This window comes from Myxine glutinosa, chromosome 9 (genome assembly GCF_964187855.1).
Source record: "Myxine glutinosa chromosome 9, kmMyxGlut1.1, whole genome shotgun sequence".
Lineage (NCBI taxonomy): Eukaryota > Metazoa > Chordata > Myxini > Myxiniformes > Myxinidae > Myxine > Myxine glutinosa.
Window position 1 is genome coordinate 108,443,926 of NC_136269.1, and position 19,362 is coordinate 108,463,287.

General features: G+C 45.3%; 2 protein-coding genes across 4 annotated transcripts in view; one reads left to right on the top strand and one right to left on the bottom strand.

Annotated features, from left to right (window-relative positions):
* Nucleotides 1-19,362, bottom strand: part of SELENOT (selenoprotein T) — a 93,547-nt gene that overhangs the window by 64,636 nt on the left and 9,549 nt on the right. Inside the window, exon 2 of the mRNA XM_068128582.2 lies at nucleotides 8,459-8,645. The gene's annotated coding sequence lies outside the window, so the exon portion shown is untranslated. The remainder of the gene's footprint in view (nucleotides 1-8,458; nucleotides 8,646-19,362) is intronic.
* The window catches only part of TMTC4 (transmembrane O-mannosyltransferase targeting cadherins 4), a 166,102-nt gene that overhangs the window by 30,165 nt on the left and 116,575 nt on the right, over nucleotides 1-19,362 (top strand). For 2 of the 3 annotated variants that reach the window (XM_068128585.2, XM_068128586.2), the window contains exons 3-4: nucleotides 2,754-2,869; nucleotides 8,449-8,662. In XM_068128585.2, coding sequence (XP_067984686.2) covers nucleotides 2,754-2,869; nucleotides 8,449-8,662 — 330 coding nt within the window. Of the gene's footprint in view, nucleotides 1-2,753; nucleotides 2,870-8,448; nucleotides 8,663-18,265; nucleotides 18,381-19,362 lie in introns of those variants that run through there. The other variant, XM_078784646.1, reaches the window with a different exon arrangement.

Here is a 19,362-nt window from a genome sequence, read left to right on the forward strand (position 1 = left end):
GAAAAACTCAACAGACTATCAAATGAGATTTGTGCACGAGCAAGAAAACAGCAAATCAGAAAAGGTATCCTTAATCCATGTAGCAAAAAACTTCAAAAAGCAGGTGCAAGTGGAGGATACTACACAGGAAAACAAATACAGCCCCAATGATCGCAAAGAAGAAAAAGGAAAACTACAAAAGGAAATATCAGCGATATACTCTGACAAATGGGAGAATGACAAAAGAGCAGGAAGATTTAAAAAAGAGCTTGACAGAACAGGGATTGACAAGGAAGGCTCATTGGACTGGCTAAGAAGAGGTCAAATTAATTGGGATGGAGAACGACTCATGATAAACTCCCAAGACCAAGGACACTACACTAATGGCTTTAAGAAAATGGTGGGACTGAGCCAATCAGCCAAATGCAGGTTTTGTGGGGTAGAAACAGAAAGTACCAGTCACCTCCTTTCCGGATGTAAAAAACTCATGTCAGAACAGTTGTACACAGAAAGACATGACGGCGTCTGTAGAGTAATCCACTGGCACATCTTTAAACATTTCAACATTCTGGTCGCAGAACAATCATGGAAACACAAACCAAACTCGATCCTTGAAAATGAACACATCGTGCTCACGCATGATAAAATGATCCCATCAAGTGTAGACATTGCAGGCGGAGCATTGCATCTGGACATAGTGCTCAAACACAAAAAGGAAAAGATGGCATTGTTGATTTTGATATTTTTGTTGATGCTTCAGAAACCAAGAAAATGCTCAAATACCAGGAGCTGAAAATGAGGTCAAGAGGTTTTGGAAAATGAAGAAAGCTGAAATAGTATCAGTGATAGTCGGAGCAACAGAGATGATCAGGAAAACCCTTACTGAGTACTTAAAAAAGCATTCTGGGGAATATCACTACAAACGAGCTTCAAGTGGAGGCTGTCAGAGATTCAGTGAGGATTCTAAAAAGAGCCCTTGGAACGAAGCTATGAGAATGAAGTTTCACAATCTAGTTCATGAATAAAGGTTTATTACTGAAAAACGAGTTGGAGATTTTGAGTTCTGGGAGAACTTCCTCCCACCTCCTAAAACCCGCATATGGAGAAAACAACCAATGAGACAAACACTTGGGGGAAGTGCCTTCAATAACGCCACTTTCCAGGAAACTCTGGGTACTAGCGACGTCATAACAATGGCGCTGCTTTTCTCGCCATACTCAGTGGGGCATTTACTCAAGAGGAATTTCCTCCTCCCCATGGATGCCAATCGAAGGGGATTGTCTTTGCTCTACCTTTTCAAGCAAGGAAGCAGCATGTACCATTTAAAAAGTATTTGGTATGACTTGAACCGGTCCAAACTGGATGGGTGGTTTTTAGGCCTACTTCCTCCATCAACAATGAAATATGACATTCAAACCTTCTAATTTGTAGTTTACCAGAAAGCACTCTCTTGACTGTATTGCGCAGGTTGTTTTTTCTCACAAATGAGTGGAGAGATCATGGATATGTGTGGGGTTTGACATGGATATGTGGAGTAGCACTGGAAGGTTTCTTGACTTTTAAAATGATTGGAGAGAGAAATAGTATGAGATAGGTATGGATGTGGTTTTTCCAGTTTTCGAAGACTTCGACACAGCTGAACAAACCCTTTAAGTTGGAGAGATTTACTAAGAGCGTTTTGTTGATTTAACATGTTGGCCTGAAATTGGGGGAGTGATGAGGGGATTCATCGCAAAAAGTGGCAGAATTCATGATCCCTCTCCCCGTTTTCCCTCTGTTCTACACATCCTTCTTTTATTCTTTGACATTATAAATACCAGTGAGGTACCCGTGCTACGCACGGTGGGAGGCCAGAATCAAACAGACAATGCAGAAACGGTGAATGCTAAAGCATGAAACCAATAAATTCCACATTCCTGTAGCACCTTCAGTCGCACGTCAAACATGGACAGCAAGTTCGTGAAGGACTTCCATGAAAAACGTACCCGTTGGCAAACAAACGGGTACGTTTGTTCCATACCCAGTCAATGGCGAATCTGCATATGGCGATCCGCGAATTCACGTTTAGAAAGTAGAAACCGTCATGGCATTTTGTCATTCACTTGAACCCGATATCTCTTTTTTCATTCCAAACAGCATAACTCCAATCACAAATTAAATAACATTAATATAAAAAACAAACTTTTAACAACATTCGTGACATAAACAAATATTTAAATCCTGATGTGAAGTTCCGTACAGTTGGGTGAACACAATTACAAATTCAAAATCGTAATTGTATTCACTCAATTCCAATCATCAATTATTGATACTTTAACAAAACGATTAACACGATTAACGTTTAACGATTTAACATTACGATTGAATGACGGTTGTATTTGGATATTATCAAACCCGCGCATTGTCGTCATCTGTCCACTTCCGCAGGTTCATAATTGTCATCAAAATCGAAACAGTATTTGTAGAATTTCAATAAAAGCCACATGACTGTTCATATCGGTAAATATTATTCCATCGTGTTTGGGAAAATTGGAAAACTTGGAAAACTTGGAAAAACAATATAGCCTATTTTACTCCCAGGGGTCCCAGGAATACCCACCCAAAATATCGTTGCGATCGGTTGAGCCGTTTTTGCGGTACCTTCGAACGGACAGACGGACATTTGGTGAATTCTAGTAAGATGAGCACATTATGACTGCACAGATAATTTGTAGCTGCCGTTGAAAATGTGAATGATTGGTTCTTCATATGAAATGTTTATGAATGTCACGTAGGACCTGAGGCCAGAGACCCCACTACTTCAGCTTTTCAAACACGACTTCTGGGGCAGCCCTCTCAATTTGAACTCCAGCCACAAGTCTTACCGACCACTAACTGTGCTCACCTTCCGGTGAGCTCACCACCTTTTATGTCTAATTGAAGTCGTGAGGCCTGCAGTTCAAATGCATCGGTGATTTGCTTTGTATTGTTCACTTTGCATTTTCTTTGTGGCATTAATTGTGACACTTGTGTGGTGTTCGAGAGGTATACAGTATACTAGTGCTGAAGGTTATATAATCTAAGCTTACATTGCTATGGGGTATTGAGTGTAGATTGATGAGGGAAAAAATGAATTTAAACGATTTCAGCATAAGGCTGCAACATAACAAAATGTGAAAAAAGTGAAGGGGTCTGAATACTTTCTGAATGCACTGTATGTTTCTCTATGATGTGCAGATAGAGCTTTGTTTCCCCTGCCATCCTGTTGTTTATCTCCCCCCCCTCCCCACTCCCTCCTCACACCCCACCACCCCTCCCCACCGAACCATTGGATATGTGTTGTTATGTTCGCTACCTCTGTATCTGTTTAAATGCTTATTTTCAAAAGCGCACATGAGAGCCTTAAAGAGCTAGATGCCACCAGATAATGCAGAGGTGCGTCAAAACTGCGTTGTCAAAATGGCAGTTCACATCACCACAAGAAGCACGTGATACAAACTGTTCCTCACGTGGCATGACGGTTCATCGCACGCTGAGACGACGGTTATGGTTGAATTAGTCACACACCAGCCGAAGAGAGGGCGAAGGCAGTGGCTGTGAGAGAGGGTTGCCCTTTGTGAAGAGAAGGTTGCCTTCCACTTCATGAATTTCCATTCAACCAAGGCAGATTTGTGTTTCACTTCCTCTTTGGCCAGTTTTCTCTGCAGTGGTGTTAAACTGACTGAGAAACGCTTAGAGCGCACAGCAGACCGGCCGCGTTCACTCCTCTTTCTCTCTCGCTCTCTGGGCAAGGCCAAGGTGCTGGCTTGGCAGGAAAATGGTCAGTCTTTTGCCAATGAAGCAGAGCACAGACCAATAGCAGCCGAGCAGGGAGGGGCTAAGTTCATCACTGCTGCCAGTGGGGGCCAAGGCTATACAGCGACGTGTCGTGAGCAATGGGGTAATCGTTGCCAGGACCAATCACTCCACGAGGGTGCTAAAAGCTACACATCTGCTGTGCCATGCCACGTCTACATCCAACCATCCACTCCTCTCAATTACCTCGTTATGCTCAGACACAAAAGTGCCAACGTGCACCACTCTTGAATGTCGCTTTGCCACCCTGCATCAATCCTGCTGTGTCCTGCTGGGCACAGCCGGTGTATTTCCATCTTATCAGCCTCTGTGTCTATTTCCTGTGGTCTGATTGATTGTCCCTAAGGACATAAAATAATGAAGGATCTTCCGTTTGTTTGTTGATTAATGGGTGCATATGTTGGATAGTGGGTAAGGGGATAGTGTTAGTTGCATCATCTATTTGTTGATTGCTTCTTGTATGTTCCCTCCTCATGACCATCATTACTTTTCTTATTAAACATACTTGTTGAGGCTAATTGGCTGCGGCATATAACCTTGCTTATCTAGACCATACCATGTGCCGGCATCGCTTAGCCTTAATATGGAATATGGTGTTCTGTACCATCAGTTCTGTACCATCAGCATCAGCATGATTTGGACTTCCAATTTTGGACTTGGACTGTTGTATTACAGAACAAATATTGACATGACTCTCCCCACCCCTCTAAATAATCCAAACTTCAAAAGTACAATAGACCTGTATTAATTTATATAAAGAAAGGTTAGTACATACTATACTAAAAGGAATATGGCTAATTTTGTAACCTCTATCTCTCTGAGAATTTGTGGGCTTCTCCAAATCAACTTCTTCTTCAGCCCCTGGCAAGTCATATAAATACAACAACGAACCCTCCCAATCATCGTAGCATCAGAATGATCCGCCATTGGCGTTTATTGACTTAGCCGGGAGTGAAACATTGGGCCCTCACCCCACAAGGGTTGGGCACTTGCTCCCGCAGCGACATGTCACCGCTATGAAAATGGAGCTGTCTCCAAAGTCTCATGTGGACCGCCATGTCGAGAGAACATGTGGGGCTCACGGATGTGCAACAGCCATTTTGACACGGGCGCATGGGGCTCGCACACGCAAAACCACCATTGTGATGTTGTCACATGGGGAGGTGAGAAATTATAGTGGAGAGCAATTATAAATGGTAATTACAAATGGAAAAGAGGGATAACGGGGAAACGGGGGTGCTAGAGCAACAAGGAGCTTCTTACAATCCGATTCTAACTGGGGTTACAAAACACTTGTGCTGACATTCATTAAGAGATAACTCATTAATAACCCTTCATAAACTCCAAAGTCATTTTTCATAACGATATACACATACAGTCATGGCCAAAAATATTGGCACCCTTTCACTTTTTTCAAATAGTGCACCATTTCTTCCAGAAAATTGTTGAAATAAAAAAATATTTTGACATCCACATATAGTCAGGTTCACTATGTCAATAAATTATATTTCGTTCAAAATCATGGTAGATTAGCAAACCTATACATTTTTGGAAAGGTTATAGCATAAGGAAACTAAAAATCAATCTTTACATTTGGAGAGATACCTGTACGGCGGCCATTTTGCATTTTCAAAATGGCCACTGTAAAATACATATTTTCTATTTCTGCCTCTAATTACCCTAAAACCTTTAAAATATATACTAAACCTATATTTTCAGGGACAAGGAATCCAATGAAAGTATCAAATTAGTGCTATGGGGAATGGTAAGACACGAATCAAAGGTTTTGAATTGCAAAATACTGTCTTTATATTCGCGATAAGTTGCATAATCAAATACATGTTATCATTTTGTACAGGCAGTTAATAACATCAAAATGTGTCACAATAATTCATATCACCAAACATACACAGGCAGTCAGCAAAATCATATATACACATGCAGTCAGTATAAATTCACATCTACACAGGCAGTCAATGACAAAATATATACACAGGCAGTCAATGGCATCAAACATACACGATTACAGAATATGCCATTTAGAGTTCGTCATCACTGTCCTGTGTGTCGTATCCGACAATATAGTCCGCATCGTTTTCACAGTCCGTTCCACACAAGCAAAGGTCGGTCAAATTGATTGGCAAATCGAATTGATCGAATGGTCGATCGAATCGAATTCGATGAATTGAATCGAATCGAATCGATCGAATTGGTCGAATGGTCGAATGGTCGATCGAAGCGATTGGTCGAATGGTCGAATGGTCGAATTGGTCGAATGGAATTGGTCAATTGGTCGAATCGAATTGGTCGGAATTGGCAAATGTAAACATTGATTTTCAGATTTTCCATGTAATAACGTTTCCAAAAATGTATAGGTTTGCTAATCTACCATGATTTTGAACGAAAAAACATAGTGAACCTGACTAATATGTATTTCTTTGGTTTGTTGTGGAATAAAACAAAAAAGCTGAAAAAATTACTAAATCTTAGCCTATTCCTCACAGAAATCCTAAAATGGGCCAGAAAATATTATTGACACCTTTTAGAAGTTGTTCGAAATAATTAGATTTCAAGCAGGTGATTCTCCTTTACTTTGGCAATGAACTCACCTGTGATGAGATGCACGTGCCTGCCAAATAAAAATAACTCATTCAACCAATTTGAATTGAGGAAAGGAGTCTTTCTTCTGTTTTGTGTGCATGAGCATGGAAATGGAGAAAATCGCATGAAATGAATGGAGAATGAATGAATTAAGAGAAATGGAGAATGGAGCTCACAATGAGCATGGAGAAAAGAAAGAAAACCAGGAAATTGTCTGAGGAGGTCAGACACAAGATTGTAGCCAAGCATGGACAACTCAAGGCAACAAGTCCATCTCCAGAAACCTTGATGTTCCTGTGTCCACCGTACGCAATGTTATCAGGAAGTTTAAGGCCCATGGCACTGTCGCCAACCTCCCTGGACGTGGCCGCAAGAGAAAACCTGATCGAAGATTGCAGCAAAGGATTGTTTGAATGGTGGAGAAAGCACCTCGATCAACTGCCAAACAGATTCAAGCTGACCTTCAGATACAAGGTACGACAGTTTCAACTCATACCATCCATCACCAACTCAATGAAAGGGGGTTCTATGGTAGGACACCCAGGAGGACCCCCACTGCTGAGAGAGAGACAAAAGAAAGCCTGACCTGAACAAACCAAAATCCTTCTGGGAGAATGTCCTGTGGACAGATGAGACCAAATTTGAGCTTTTAGGTAAAGCACATCATCTCTATGTTTATATAAAACAAAATGAAGCTTTCAAAGAAAAGAACACCTTCCCTACAATCAAACATGGAGGAGGTTCAGTGATGTTTTGGGGTTGCTGTGCTGCCTCTGTCACTGGGTGCCTTGAATGTGTGCATGGCATCATGAAATCAGGATATGATCAAGGCATTTTCGAGCGCAATGTTCAACCCAGTGTCAGAAAGCTTGGTCTCTGTCAAAGGTCATGGGTCTTGCAGCAGGACAATGACCCCAAATAAACTTCAAAAGCACCCAGGAATGGTTCAAGACAAAACACTGGACTGTTCTGAAGTGGCCAGCAATGAGTCCAGATCTAAATCCCATTGAACACCTGTGGGGAGATCAGAAAACAGCAGTTGAGAGAAGGCACCCTTCAAATCTAGGAAAACTGGAGCAATTTGCACAAGAGGAGTGGGCCAAACTGCCAGTAGAGAGGTGTAGGAAGCTCATTCATGGCTATAGGAAGCGCTTGACTGCAGTTATTTTGTCCAATGGCTGTGCTACCAAATATTAAGTCTAGGGTGGCAATAATTGTCAATGCCATTTCTTTTTATTTCCTGATTTAAAAGGATATATTATTATTAAACAAAGGTTCTGATTCTGTAAAACAAAATAATCAAATACAAAGATTCTGTAATATTAACAGTGAAATAAAGAATTGTGGAGATCAAATACTTTTGTCAATTTCAACTTATTTTTAGAGAAAATTGTGAGTTATTTGAAAAAAGTGCAAGGGTGCCAATATTTTTGGCTATGCCTGTATATGTCTTTGTCAATGAATCACGTAATAACTGCCTGTCATGCACAGATGATCCATACGTCATTGGGATGATCGTTGATCTGGGAGTTAAATGAGCATGTTGCTGATGTTTCAAATTCCACAGGTTTCAGCTGGTAACTTATTATATAATCTTGGTTAATACAGTGGTAAATCGAACAGTTACACGATTGAGATAGTTTTAAAGTGTGTATATAAATATGTTATTAACTTGTGATGTGCAATGAAGAAAACCTTCCTTGCTATGTTATATAGTTTTCTCCCAATATCCTTCTTTTATTTCACATTTAGCAATTTCACATTTGAGCTATTGTTATCAAATCTTCAACAAACCTTTATAAGACAGAAATCTCCAACGACAATATGGAGAACTCAAATTAATCTTTAAAAAAATTATTATTTGTTTTAAACTGTCGTTTTCATCAGGTTTAGTTTGTTTACACAGCGGACTCGAACAGACTTTGCATTTTGAGATGTTTTATAGTGTAAATCAATGTTTTTTGTGAGCTTTTTCATTCATTAATCCAATTAGTCATTTACGAATGGCAAAATGTCCTCCTATACCATCACCAGACTGAATTACCTGTTATCTGGAGGCTTGGATTCACGTGGCTTCCACCTGGGGAATATTTTGTTGCACACGGTCGTTTGCTGCCTGTTCTACGATGTTTGCTGCTTGCTGATTTGCCACCTGTCCGCTCAAGCTCAACCAACCAGCCTGCAGCGTGCCCCCGAAGCCTTCCTCACGGCACTGCTGTTTTCAGTGCATCCTGTGCATACAGAGGCGGTTGGTAGTAGTAGACATAGTCAGTGCCTTGCATCACAATTATACATCACAATTTTTTATTTGAGAAGCCGAAATAATTTGCATACACTAAAAAAGATATCAGTTAGGGACCTAATATTTTGCGTAAATGTTGCCTAATGTTACAGAAAGACGAGGCATGAACAGTGAGCTTGTTGTGCTGAACGTCTAAGAGATTTATTCAAGCTTGCTTCCATTCGCACCCACACTTCATCCACTTTCTCTAATGTAACAACACCTGGCTGTTCATGTGCCTTTTTAACTTTCACACAGCCTGTTATTCTGAACTGCTTCACCAGTTTCCACATCACAGATTTTGAAGGTTTCATATGACCACCAAAGTGACTTTTAAATGCAATTTGGCATTTCCTAAAGGATGCATTCTTGATGTAATGTTTGATGAGAAATATGCGTTCTTCCACAGTGAGCACCATGGCGTGACTGAGTGAAAACCGTGAAAGGTCACTGCCGGGTCACGTGATACCTGATATATCTCAGGATCATGTTACATCTTTCTATAACATTAGGCTACATTTTCACAAAAGATCAGGTTCCTAACAAATGTAGTTTTTAGTGTATGGGAAGTATTTAGGGTTCTGCAATAAAAAAATCACCCTGTATTACAGCTTGGGAATTGCAAATAAAAAAGTATTATTGCTATGTTTTAATTGTTATTATTGAGGATTTTAGAGTTTTGATGTTGACCGTTGGAGATTGTGTTGTTACAGGAAAAGGATCCATTCTTACAGACAAGATAATTCCTCCACAATTGGCGTATTTTAGTTTGGGTTGTAAATAACGCTCCTAACAAAAGTGACTAATTTAAAGCCCTTTTCAACTAATTTTATCCAGCAGCTCAAGATACACAATATACACACATACACACACACACACACACACACACACACACACACACACACACACACACACACACACTTGTGTGTGTGTGTGTGTTTGTGTGTGTATATACGAGTATATACATATGAGGCTCTGTTAACAATGGTATGCCTCAGCACTAGGACCAGTCATCCTGAGAAATGGCCAAACGGTCTCTTACTGCACTGCATTCAGTTATTTAACTTAAGGTTACTGTTCCCCAAGGGAAGTAGATGGCTCGAACACGTTTTCTTACTTTTAAAGGGTTTATTTTGAATTGAATGTTGGGAGAAAAGGTGCACAACAGAACCAGTTTGGGACAAAACAAGTGAATCAAATGACATAAAGAGGAGACTGGGGACAGGCAAACTTGTATACAATGATGAGAAACAAAGAGCGAAACCTAACCCACTCTAGGTGCCACAGAACACGTTTACAAACAAGATAAGAATGCATGTGGGGACTTCCCTTTGTCTATGATATGCAGGGTGGACACAGGACTCAATGCAGCCTGCTTTGGAAAACAGGAGCGAGACGACAACAGCCATTGACGAAGTGAGTCTAATGATGGAGTAAGCCAGAGATGAGTAGCCCCTCAACCAACCCTCGTGACTCTCTCTGTCCTTTCCACACAAGTCCTCCTGGTCTACCCTACGTCGTCCCTCCAGGCCCAACTTCTTCTTCAAAGAGCTTATTTGCACTGCATGCACATGGAGTTCTCCTATCTTTCCGAGATCACTTATTGGCTCCCTGCACGTGGAGTTCTCCTCTCTCTCCGAGGTTGCTTCTTCTCCTCTCCAAAAACGGTGATATAAGTTTAGTCAATCCCAAACTTCTTCAGAGAAAACCACAATAATGTTCTGCCACACAAACTCCTCCGTGATCAGCTTCTTGTCGTACTCTTCCTCCTGGGCAGAGTCCTCCTCTGGCTGTCCCGCCCATGGGGCGGCTCCAATAAAAATAAATCCATTTCCACTTCCAGCTCCACATTACACTGTGCCGCCAGGGCTGGCAAACACTGGCCAGAGAGCTCATAATGACTTTCTCACACGCCGCTCTACGTGACAGTCATTCCTCACCTGGCCCCGCCCACAAACAAGAGGTGTTTATACCTACAATATTTCTCTGACTATAATGTCGATAAATTACATACGCTGCCCCCGCAACATCACATTTTACAAGACTGCCTTTCTCTGACAGTTCCCTGTTACATGGCCATCGAACCTACCTGAAACACGTGGGCCATGTCACACTTACCACAGTCTACCTATGGATCCCTCCCCCCACCTCCATGTAGACATACATGGCGGCGGCCATCTTGAATTTTGACGTGGCGGCCCAATTTTCAATAGAGTTCTTCCTTATGCATAGATACACCCACACACCAGATTAGAAGTTAGTAGTTCGTTTATTTTTCAAGATATTTCGCTCACAAAGTTCAGACATATATATGGTGGTGGCCATCTTGGATTTTAACGTGGCGACCCAGTTTTCAATAGCGTTCTTCCTTATGCCCAGATACACCCACACACCAGATTAGACATTGGTACTTCGCTTATTTTTCAAGATATTCCGCTCACAAGGTTCAGACATACATGGCGTTAGACATACATGGTGGCGGCCATCTTGGATTTTGACGTGGGTTGCACCCACACACCAAATTAGAATTCGGTCCTTCGGTTACGTACGTACGCACGCACGCACGCACACACGGACGGACGGACGGACGGACACACGGACGGAGGCGAAAACCATAGTCCCCCTTTCGCTCTGCGGTGCAACAGGGGACAAAAACATTATCTTATTATAATAGAGCAAACGTATATGGTTATGTATGTCGCTATGCATGTATGTTTTTATGTGACGAAAACGTCTTCTTCTTCAAATAAAATTACCACCCTCTTAATTAACCCTCTTAATTGCGTTAAGACTGCTGAGACCCCTCAGACCTTTGATGACCCTTTAATTCCCCCAAGACCCTTCAGACCACCAAGACCCCTGAAGACCCAAAATACCCTGAAGACCCCAAATGACCCCAAAGACCCAAAATACCCTTCAATGCCCCGAGGCTCAAAAAGACCCTGAATACCCAAAGACCCAAAACACCCCGAAGACCCAAAACACCCCAAAGACCCAAAACATTCAGAAGACCCAAAACACCCCGAAGACCCAAAACACCCCGAAGACCCAAAACACCCCGAAGACCCAAAACACCCCGAAGACCCAAAACACCCCGAAGACCCAAAACACCCCGAAGACCCAAAACACCCCTAATACCAAAAAGATCCCAAAGACCCCGAAGACCAAAAATACCCCGAAGACCCAAAATACCCCGAAGACCCAAAAAGACCCAAAGACCCTTAAAGACCAAGAAGTACCAAAAGAACCTTAAGACCCAAAAGCCTCTGAAGACACCAAAGACCCAAAAGACCCTGAAGACCCAAAACACCTCAAAGACCCAAAATACCCTTAAAGGCCCAGAGGATCCAAAAGACCCTGAAGACCCAAATGGCAATGAAGACCCAAAACACCATGAAACCCAAAAGACACCGAAATGGTCAAAGATGCCTACCCCTCTGAAAGGACGTGTGGTGAGGCACGCGGAGCGTGCCGAGTCACGCTAGTATATATATATATATATATATATATATATATATATATATATATATATATATATATATATATATATATATATATTGTTGCGGATATAAGGATTGTGTTTTTTTTATTGTGTGCTTTATTATTATTATTGCTTGAGTCTGCGCTTTTTGCCTCCGGAGCTGTGTAAAGGTCAAAAGGGCGTCCCATAATTAGTCCACAAGCATACACGTCAGCCAATCATAGAATACCCCTGTTCGATAGTCATATCTTATTCTGTGTTTTAGGGTAAGGCTGTGTCTCCCATTAATAGAAGTACTCCATTGCACCAAGTGAAAGAGATAGATTCCCTTCATTCCCATTCCCAAAACCTCCATTCCCCCTTTTCGTCAATTGCCAACTGCATTTTGGGCGGTTTTCCCTTCATCCGCCATTGACCACGAGGCAGGGTTGGGGAAGAAAGGCGGGTCCCCACCTCGTCATAGAGGGGAGGAGTGAACCAGCCCTTGCCGACCAACCCAGAACGAGGGGTTGGCTTTAGAGGGCGGAGAGAGAACGTTTTGGGGAGGTTCGCAAAGGGTCAAGGGTGGGGCTTATATAACCCGAGGCAGAGGCCCCCGGAGAGAGTCGAGGAGGGAGGAGATCAGAAGACAGAAAGGCCTTGAGTTGGACTAAGCAACTTGAGTTGAAGTTGTTGGACTGGGTGGGACTAAGAAAGAGAGAGAAAGAGTCCTGAAGCTTGTGAGGGAAAGAGAGAGAACCCGTCACACCAACCCCCCACCAGCCGCGTTGGCTCCACCAAGCGTTCACCTCCACCAAGGCTCCACCAAGCTCCACGTTGGCTCCACCAAGCGTTCACCTCCACCAAGGCTCCACCAAGCTCCGCGTTGGCTCCACCAAGCGTTCACCTCCACCAAGGCTCCACCAAGCTCCGCGTTGGCTCCACCAAGCGTTCACCTCCACCAAGCGTTCACCTCCACCAAAGCTCCACCAAGCTCCGCGTTGACTCCACCAAGCGTTCACCTCCAGCCATCCACCTCCTGCGATTCCTGTCATCATTCCCCGTGTGAGTCTGTCTTTTGTTTGTTCTGTCCTGGGTTAATTAAGACTGTAGGCAAGCTAGTATTTTCACTGTGTCACCTGCGTCTTTTGTGCTGTAAATAAACGTGACTGCTTTCTTTTTGCTTATGTGTGTAAATAGTAAATAAATTTAGTAGTATTTCCAAACCTTTCTTTGCCTTCGTCTTCCTCTTTGCATTCGTCGTTTTAGTCTTTTCCCTCATTGAGCAGCCGCGGTGCGATCCGGCCAACGTTTGGGTGGAATCGGGTTTTAATCGGGGAATAACTGTTCGGTCGCGGTAATACCAACCGCTCGGTAAAATAACATCTTTAACCGCGTCCGCAACAATTGGTGTCGGGGAGTGGGATACGAGGCCCGAAGCGCGCTAAACGCGCTCAAAATTACAAAGTGCTGGAAATTTGTGTTGTTGTAAAGGAAAACCCGAATTTTGAAATCGCGCCATGGCTGGTCAAGGCGATCGGATGCCGGTGGGTGAGCTAGAGGAGGGGTTAGGAGTAACCCAGGATCAAATGGAGGGGAGCAATGAGGAGGCGGTTGAGGGGGTATCAGACGCACAAAATGGCGTCCTCGCGCACGAGGCTTCAGGCGCGCAAAATGGCACCTCGCACATGGCTACGGCGGCCGCACCCACTGCACAAGTGGGAGGGATGGCCCAAATGCAGGCCCTCATGGAGCAATTTATGGCGCAAATGCAGGCGTCCCTCAAACTGCAGGGTGAGCAAATGGGGGCAATGAGGGACGAAGCAAGGGCTGATAGTGAGCGATTGGGGAGCGAAATGGGGAACCGGATGGAGGCTCAGAGTGAGCAAATGGGGGCAATGGGGGGCAAAATGGGAGAAATGGGGGAACGGCTAGAAGCTAAATTTGAGGGGTTAGACAACGGGATAAAAGAGGTAAAGAATGGGTTAACGGGGGTGGAAAATAGAATGGCTGCCCAAGAGAATCAGTTAGAGGGGGTGAAAAATGGGTTAATGGGGTTAGAAAATAGGATGGAAGACAAATTGCGGGAAATAGGGGAGCAATCCGCCCGGGAAATCGAACAGATGGGGAACCAGATGGAGGAGATGAAAGAGGAGATACGACGAGGTGTGAGTGAGGAGGTCTCGGGGGTACGCAAGGAGGTAAAGCGAGGCGAAAAGCGTATAGAGAAAGAGGTGAGGAATAATACGGCAAGGTTACAGGGGGGCATAGAGGGTCTGACGAAGGAGGTGGAACAGCTGACAGAGGGACAAACGGAGTTAGTGGAGCAGGTTCAAAGGAACACTGCGGTACTAGGAGGGTTAAAGGCGACACAAAAAGAAATTAAAAATGACTTAATAGCGACACAGAGGCAATGTCAGATGGTACGTGAGGGACTGACAATGAGGTTGGACGAGGTGACAGAGGTAATGGAGACAAAGGACTGGCAGGTGAGGATGCACATAGAGACGGTCACGGTAGCCTTAGAGGACGAACTTGAGGAGACGCACTGGGAAATAAAAGAGGTGAAGCAAAAATTAGAGGAAGTGGAAGAAGAGGTGAGTGAAATTAAGAAGGGACGGACAGAAACTAAGAGGGAGATAAAGGAGGAAGTAATGGAATATGTACAAGGTCGGTGCTCAACTCATGATGTGCTGCTCACTAACCAAATAAAGAGTTTGCAGGTGGCAGAGGAGGTGCGACGAAGAGGTGCCAAGGTGAGTGGCGATATAATCGGAAATGTACATGATGTGAGGGGAGCTTCAGTCGGCTTGGGGGTTGTTGTGGACCCGGGTGTTCGTGAGAGGCCGTTGGTGAAGTGTGCGACAGGTCTGGTGTGCAAAAAAAGAGGTGTGCGAGAATGTCCGACCATGGGGTGTGTGAGGAAAAAGTGCACGCCGAGGAGTGAGTGTGCTGTCGAGAGTGAGTCGGTCATAGCGCGTGTGCGAGGGAGCACATGGAAGCGCGTAGTGAGGAGTGTTACAGAGGATGTAACGGAAGCATGCACGTCTGTGGTGAGTGTTACGGGGGAAGTAACGGGAGAGTGTGCGCAAGAGGATGCGCGAGAAAGGTGTGTAACGGACGGGTGCATGAGGAAAGAGTGCGCTGTCAAAAGTAAGGAAGAATGCACACCTGTGGTGAGTGTTACAGAGGGTGTAACGGGAGAGTGTGCGCAAGAGTGTGCGCGAGAAAGGTGTGTAACGGACAGGTGCATGAGGAAAGAGTGCGCTGTCGAGAGTAAGGGGGAGTGCGCTGTCAAGAGTGGTGGTGAAAGTAGTGAGAGTGACACGGAGCGTGAGTTGGTTGTGACAGGTGAGCGAGGATGTACACCTGGAATGGAAGGATGCACACCTGGAATGGTAGAGCGTGTGTGGGAATGCACACTTGAGTTGGTCGTGAGGCACGTGGTTGGGTGTGCGAGTGAGAGCACACCTGTGGTTGTCACAGAGGAGGTGACCGAGGAGGGGGTGCGAAGAGGTGTGTTGGTGAGGTGTGCGAGCGACGAGTGCGTGCAAAGGTGTTCGGTGGTCAGGTGTGTGACCAAGTCTGTGAGTGGAATGAGTGTACCTGGGTGTGTAAGAGAAGGTGCAATGACCAAGAGCAGGGAAACGGCTGGATGTATGAGCAAGAAAGGGGTAGCGTATGCGCGTAAGCATGCAGGTGAGGCATCGACGGTATCCGGGTTAGCGGTTAGAGCGACTTATAGCCGAATCGGGCCCTCGGTGCGTGCCGGGCTTCGCGTGCCGCGAGAACCAGCGGGGATCCGAGCCACGGCGGGTTCGGAAGGACCGCCGTACGCGATCCACGCTGGGCCTCGCTTGGAACGGCCGCGTCCGTGCTCCACTCGGCGGAGCGGGCAGCCCGATAGGAAGGGTCGTCATGGCGACCACTTTTTATTGAGACGTTCCGGCAGGTCGAGATCGGGCAATTGGATGGCTCCGCGCCGAGGTGGTGCGTGGGTTCTCGGCACGGGTAAACCTCCTTCCCTGCACCGAGTGTCGGACGCATCCAGCCGCCGGCACCAAAGAACCCGCATTCATTGCTCGGCTGTACGAAGCCGGGCTGTAGACGTGAATTGGCGCACCGAGAGGATCTAATAAGTAGACGGGTGATGAGGTTAGTGTTTTGGACCCAAAATTAGAAAAAGGCAAAATTTGATGATTGGCAAAGGATTGGCAGAGTGATGATTGGTAATGGTACAGTGATTGGCAGATGATTGGCAAATTTTTGATTTGTTGGATTAGGTGTGCAAAATTTATAGTGGGACCTCCCCGATGTGGTGGGATGGCAACTTTGTCATCCCTCACACCACCGGAGGGGGGGGGGGGGGCAAAGGAGCACTAGATTATGGGGTTGATGGCAGTGAAAACTAGCCCGGGTGGGTTAGGATATTGTGTGTAGGGCCCTAGAAGATGACATTAGGTGACGTTAAGATTAGTTAGTGACAAGGATACCTGTGGTGGGGACGCAGGTAGATTAGTGTGGATGATAATGACGTGGTATGTGCTTAGTTTAAAGGGAAGACGGGGAGCACTAAGTTAGCAGGGTAACAGGTAGATGAGATGATGCCGTGTGTTTGAGGATTGAACAGGTGTGATTGCACAGGTGTGCAACTGAACAGGTGAATGGAGCAGTGTATGAGTGAGTGAAGGTGATTGTGTATTGTGCTGACCAAATGGTCCAGGAAGAGGAGGAGGGTGCAGGTGGCACCAGGTGTGAGTGCACAGGTGTGCAACAACAGGTATGGAGAATGGTTGTGTGGAATAAATGGTAGTGTGGAATATCTGGAGTATTGGAATGGATGGTCGTGGAGTGAGTATGGTGGAAACAATGGAGTGGAGTGGATGGTGCGAAGGTGTGAATGGGGGAAGAGTGGACCCCCATCACGGATACCCGGGGCGGGTAGTGTAAGTGTTAGGTAGAGGGTATAGGTAAATTGTGGTTGGATATTGGCATCTGTGGTGCGGGTGGAAGAATGATGATTGGATGGGTGCATTAGTGTTGTGGAAATGGCTGGGCGTGTAGCCTGTTAGTGTGTGTAGTTGGTTTGGGCACTCCACCACTGTGAGGATGTCGGCCAGGTGAGGCCGGAGGTGGGCTCTGGGAGCCGGTAGTAGTTGTTGTGGATGGGGCCCGAGGATCCGGAGGACGGACCCGGGTAGCCCAGTGCCAGAGGGCACCAAGGGGTGACAGAGCCAGGAGGGGCCTTCCCCAGTTAGATAGGTTAGGGTGAGGAGCAGGTAAGCTCGGGAGGAAACTGCAGTGGTGGAGGTGTGCAGGTGGGTAGACCTGCTGGGAGAGCTACACGTCACAGCCCAGAAATTGTGCAAGGGCACCGGGAGATGAATCGGGGGAGTGAGACCCCAAATTGAGAAGCACCACAGTTTGGTCAATGGGAATTTGGTTTTTAGAACCCATAGTGTAAGTTGGCCAATGGATTGGCAGGGAGAGACCCCGGGTAGTGTAAAGTGTGTTAATGTCATTTAGAGGATAGTTAGGATTAGGAAGTCTCCTCGTACCATCTGCATCCACTCACCTGAGGTGACAGGTACTCCACACCATGCCATGTTTTGATTATTTTTTACTGTGCAAATGTTTGGAATGTGAGACGCATCATGACGTGGGTGTGACATTGTGCTTGATGTTCCATCTCTTCCTCCTTATGAGGATTGATGATGAATTGGGTGATGGCAAATTTCGGTTAGAGGGATTGTGGTGACGAATTTGGTATAGAGGAAATATGGGGAGACGTGACAGTAGCGACGGATTGGTAATGTGTAGATTTTGTACATATGGGGTAAGGGCAAGGGTAGTGTAGGTGACAGGGGGGTGACGTACGGTAGGGACGAGCTTTCTCACTTCGCTCTCCGTACGCATTTCGATTTGCATTGCCTTATTGATGTGTACCTTTGTGGCCTTACCCCTCGCTCATTTGTCTCTTTTGTCTCCCACATGACCTGTGCGCCATTGGGCGCCGAGGGGAGCGTGCGTGAGTCGGCCATTGTGCGCCCGGCACTCTCAGAACCAGCTGTCTGCATCGATGCACCACATTATGGACCACATGCCTGTGGCCGAGCACCACTGATGGACCCCATGGGTTGGGGCATGGCCCCTCTGCTGGAACCGGCCATGAGGGCCCGAAATCTTGCTGGCGGACCTGGGCCACAGGGCACCGATGCCCCACAGGTGAACCACACGTAGTCGGCCCTGTGGGCCATAAATAAAATAAAATAAAAAGGACACATTGGGTGCAAGTTTTAATACAAATAGGCCGCCAGTAAGAACATGAAAGAAAGACAACATCTGGAAGAACAAATAATAATAACCAGCAGAGGGAGCCGAAGAGCAAGAGATCACCTGCAGGGTTAGGGGTTGTTGGTTTTATTTTCTTGAACAATGGTGACTGCACCGATTGGTGCTTGGGTGTGTATTGGTGCGTTTTTGGGTGCTTTAATGGTGCATTGATGCAGAGCAGACTGTCTCCCCCCCAGAAAGAACAATTACAGGTCCTGGGTTAGTCTTGTAAATAAAAGCAGAGTCATTGTCAATAATGCTCCCCACCGTCAGTGTGTAGTTTGAAGACCATTCCGCAATTCGGTTAACTGTGGGCGTGTCTGTTAGGCAGGGTGCAATGGAGCAGCGGGACACATTTATTTATGTTTTAAAACTGTCGCACTCAGGGTCAGGTTAAAAGTAGAGGGAACTACACCTACGTGTCACACTAAATAAAAGTTGTAGGCCCGGGACGTGCCTAAGAGGAGGAGGGTGCAGTGTTGCGGATATGAGGATTGTGTTTTTTTTATTGTGTGCTTTATTATTATTATTGCTTGAGTCTGCGCCTCCTGCCTCCGGAGCTGTGTAAAGGTCAAAAGGGCGTCCCATAATTAGTCCACAAGCATACACGTCAGCCAATCATAGAATACCCCTGTTCGATCGTTATATCTTATTCTGTGTTTTAGGGTAAGGCTGTGTCTCCCATTAATAGAAGTACTCCATTGCACCAAGTGAAAGAGATAGATTCCCTTCATTCCCATTCCCAAAACCTCCATTCCCCCTTTTCGTCAATTGCCAACTGCATTTTGGGCGGTTTTCCCTTCATCCGCCATTGACCACGAGGCAGGGTTGGGGAAGAAAGGCGGGTCCCCACCTTGTCATAGAGGGGAGGAGT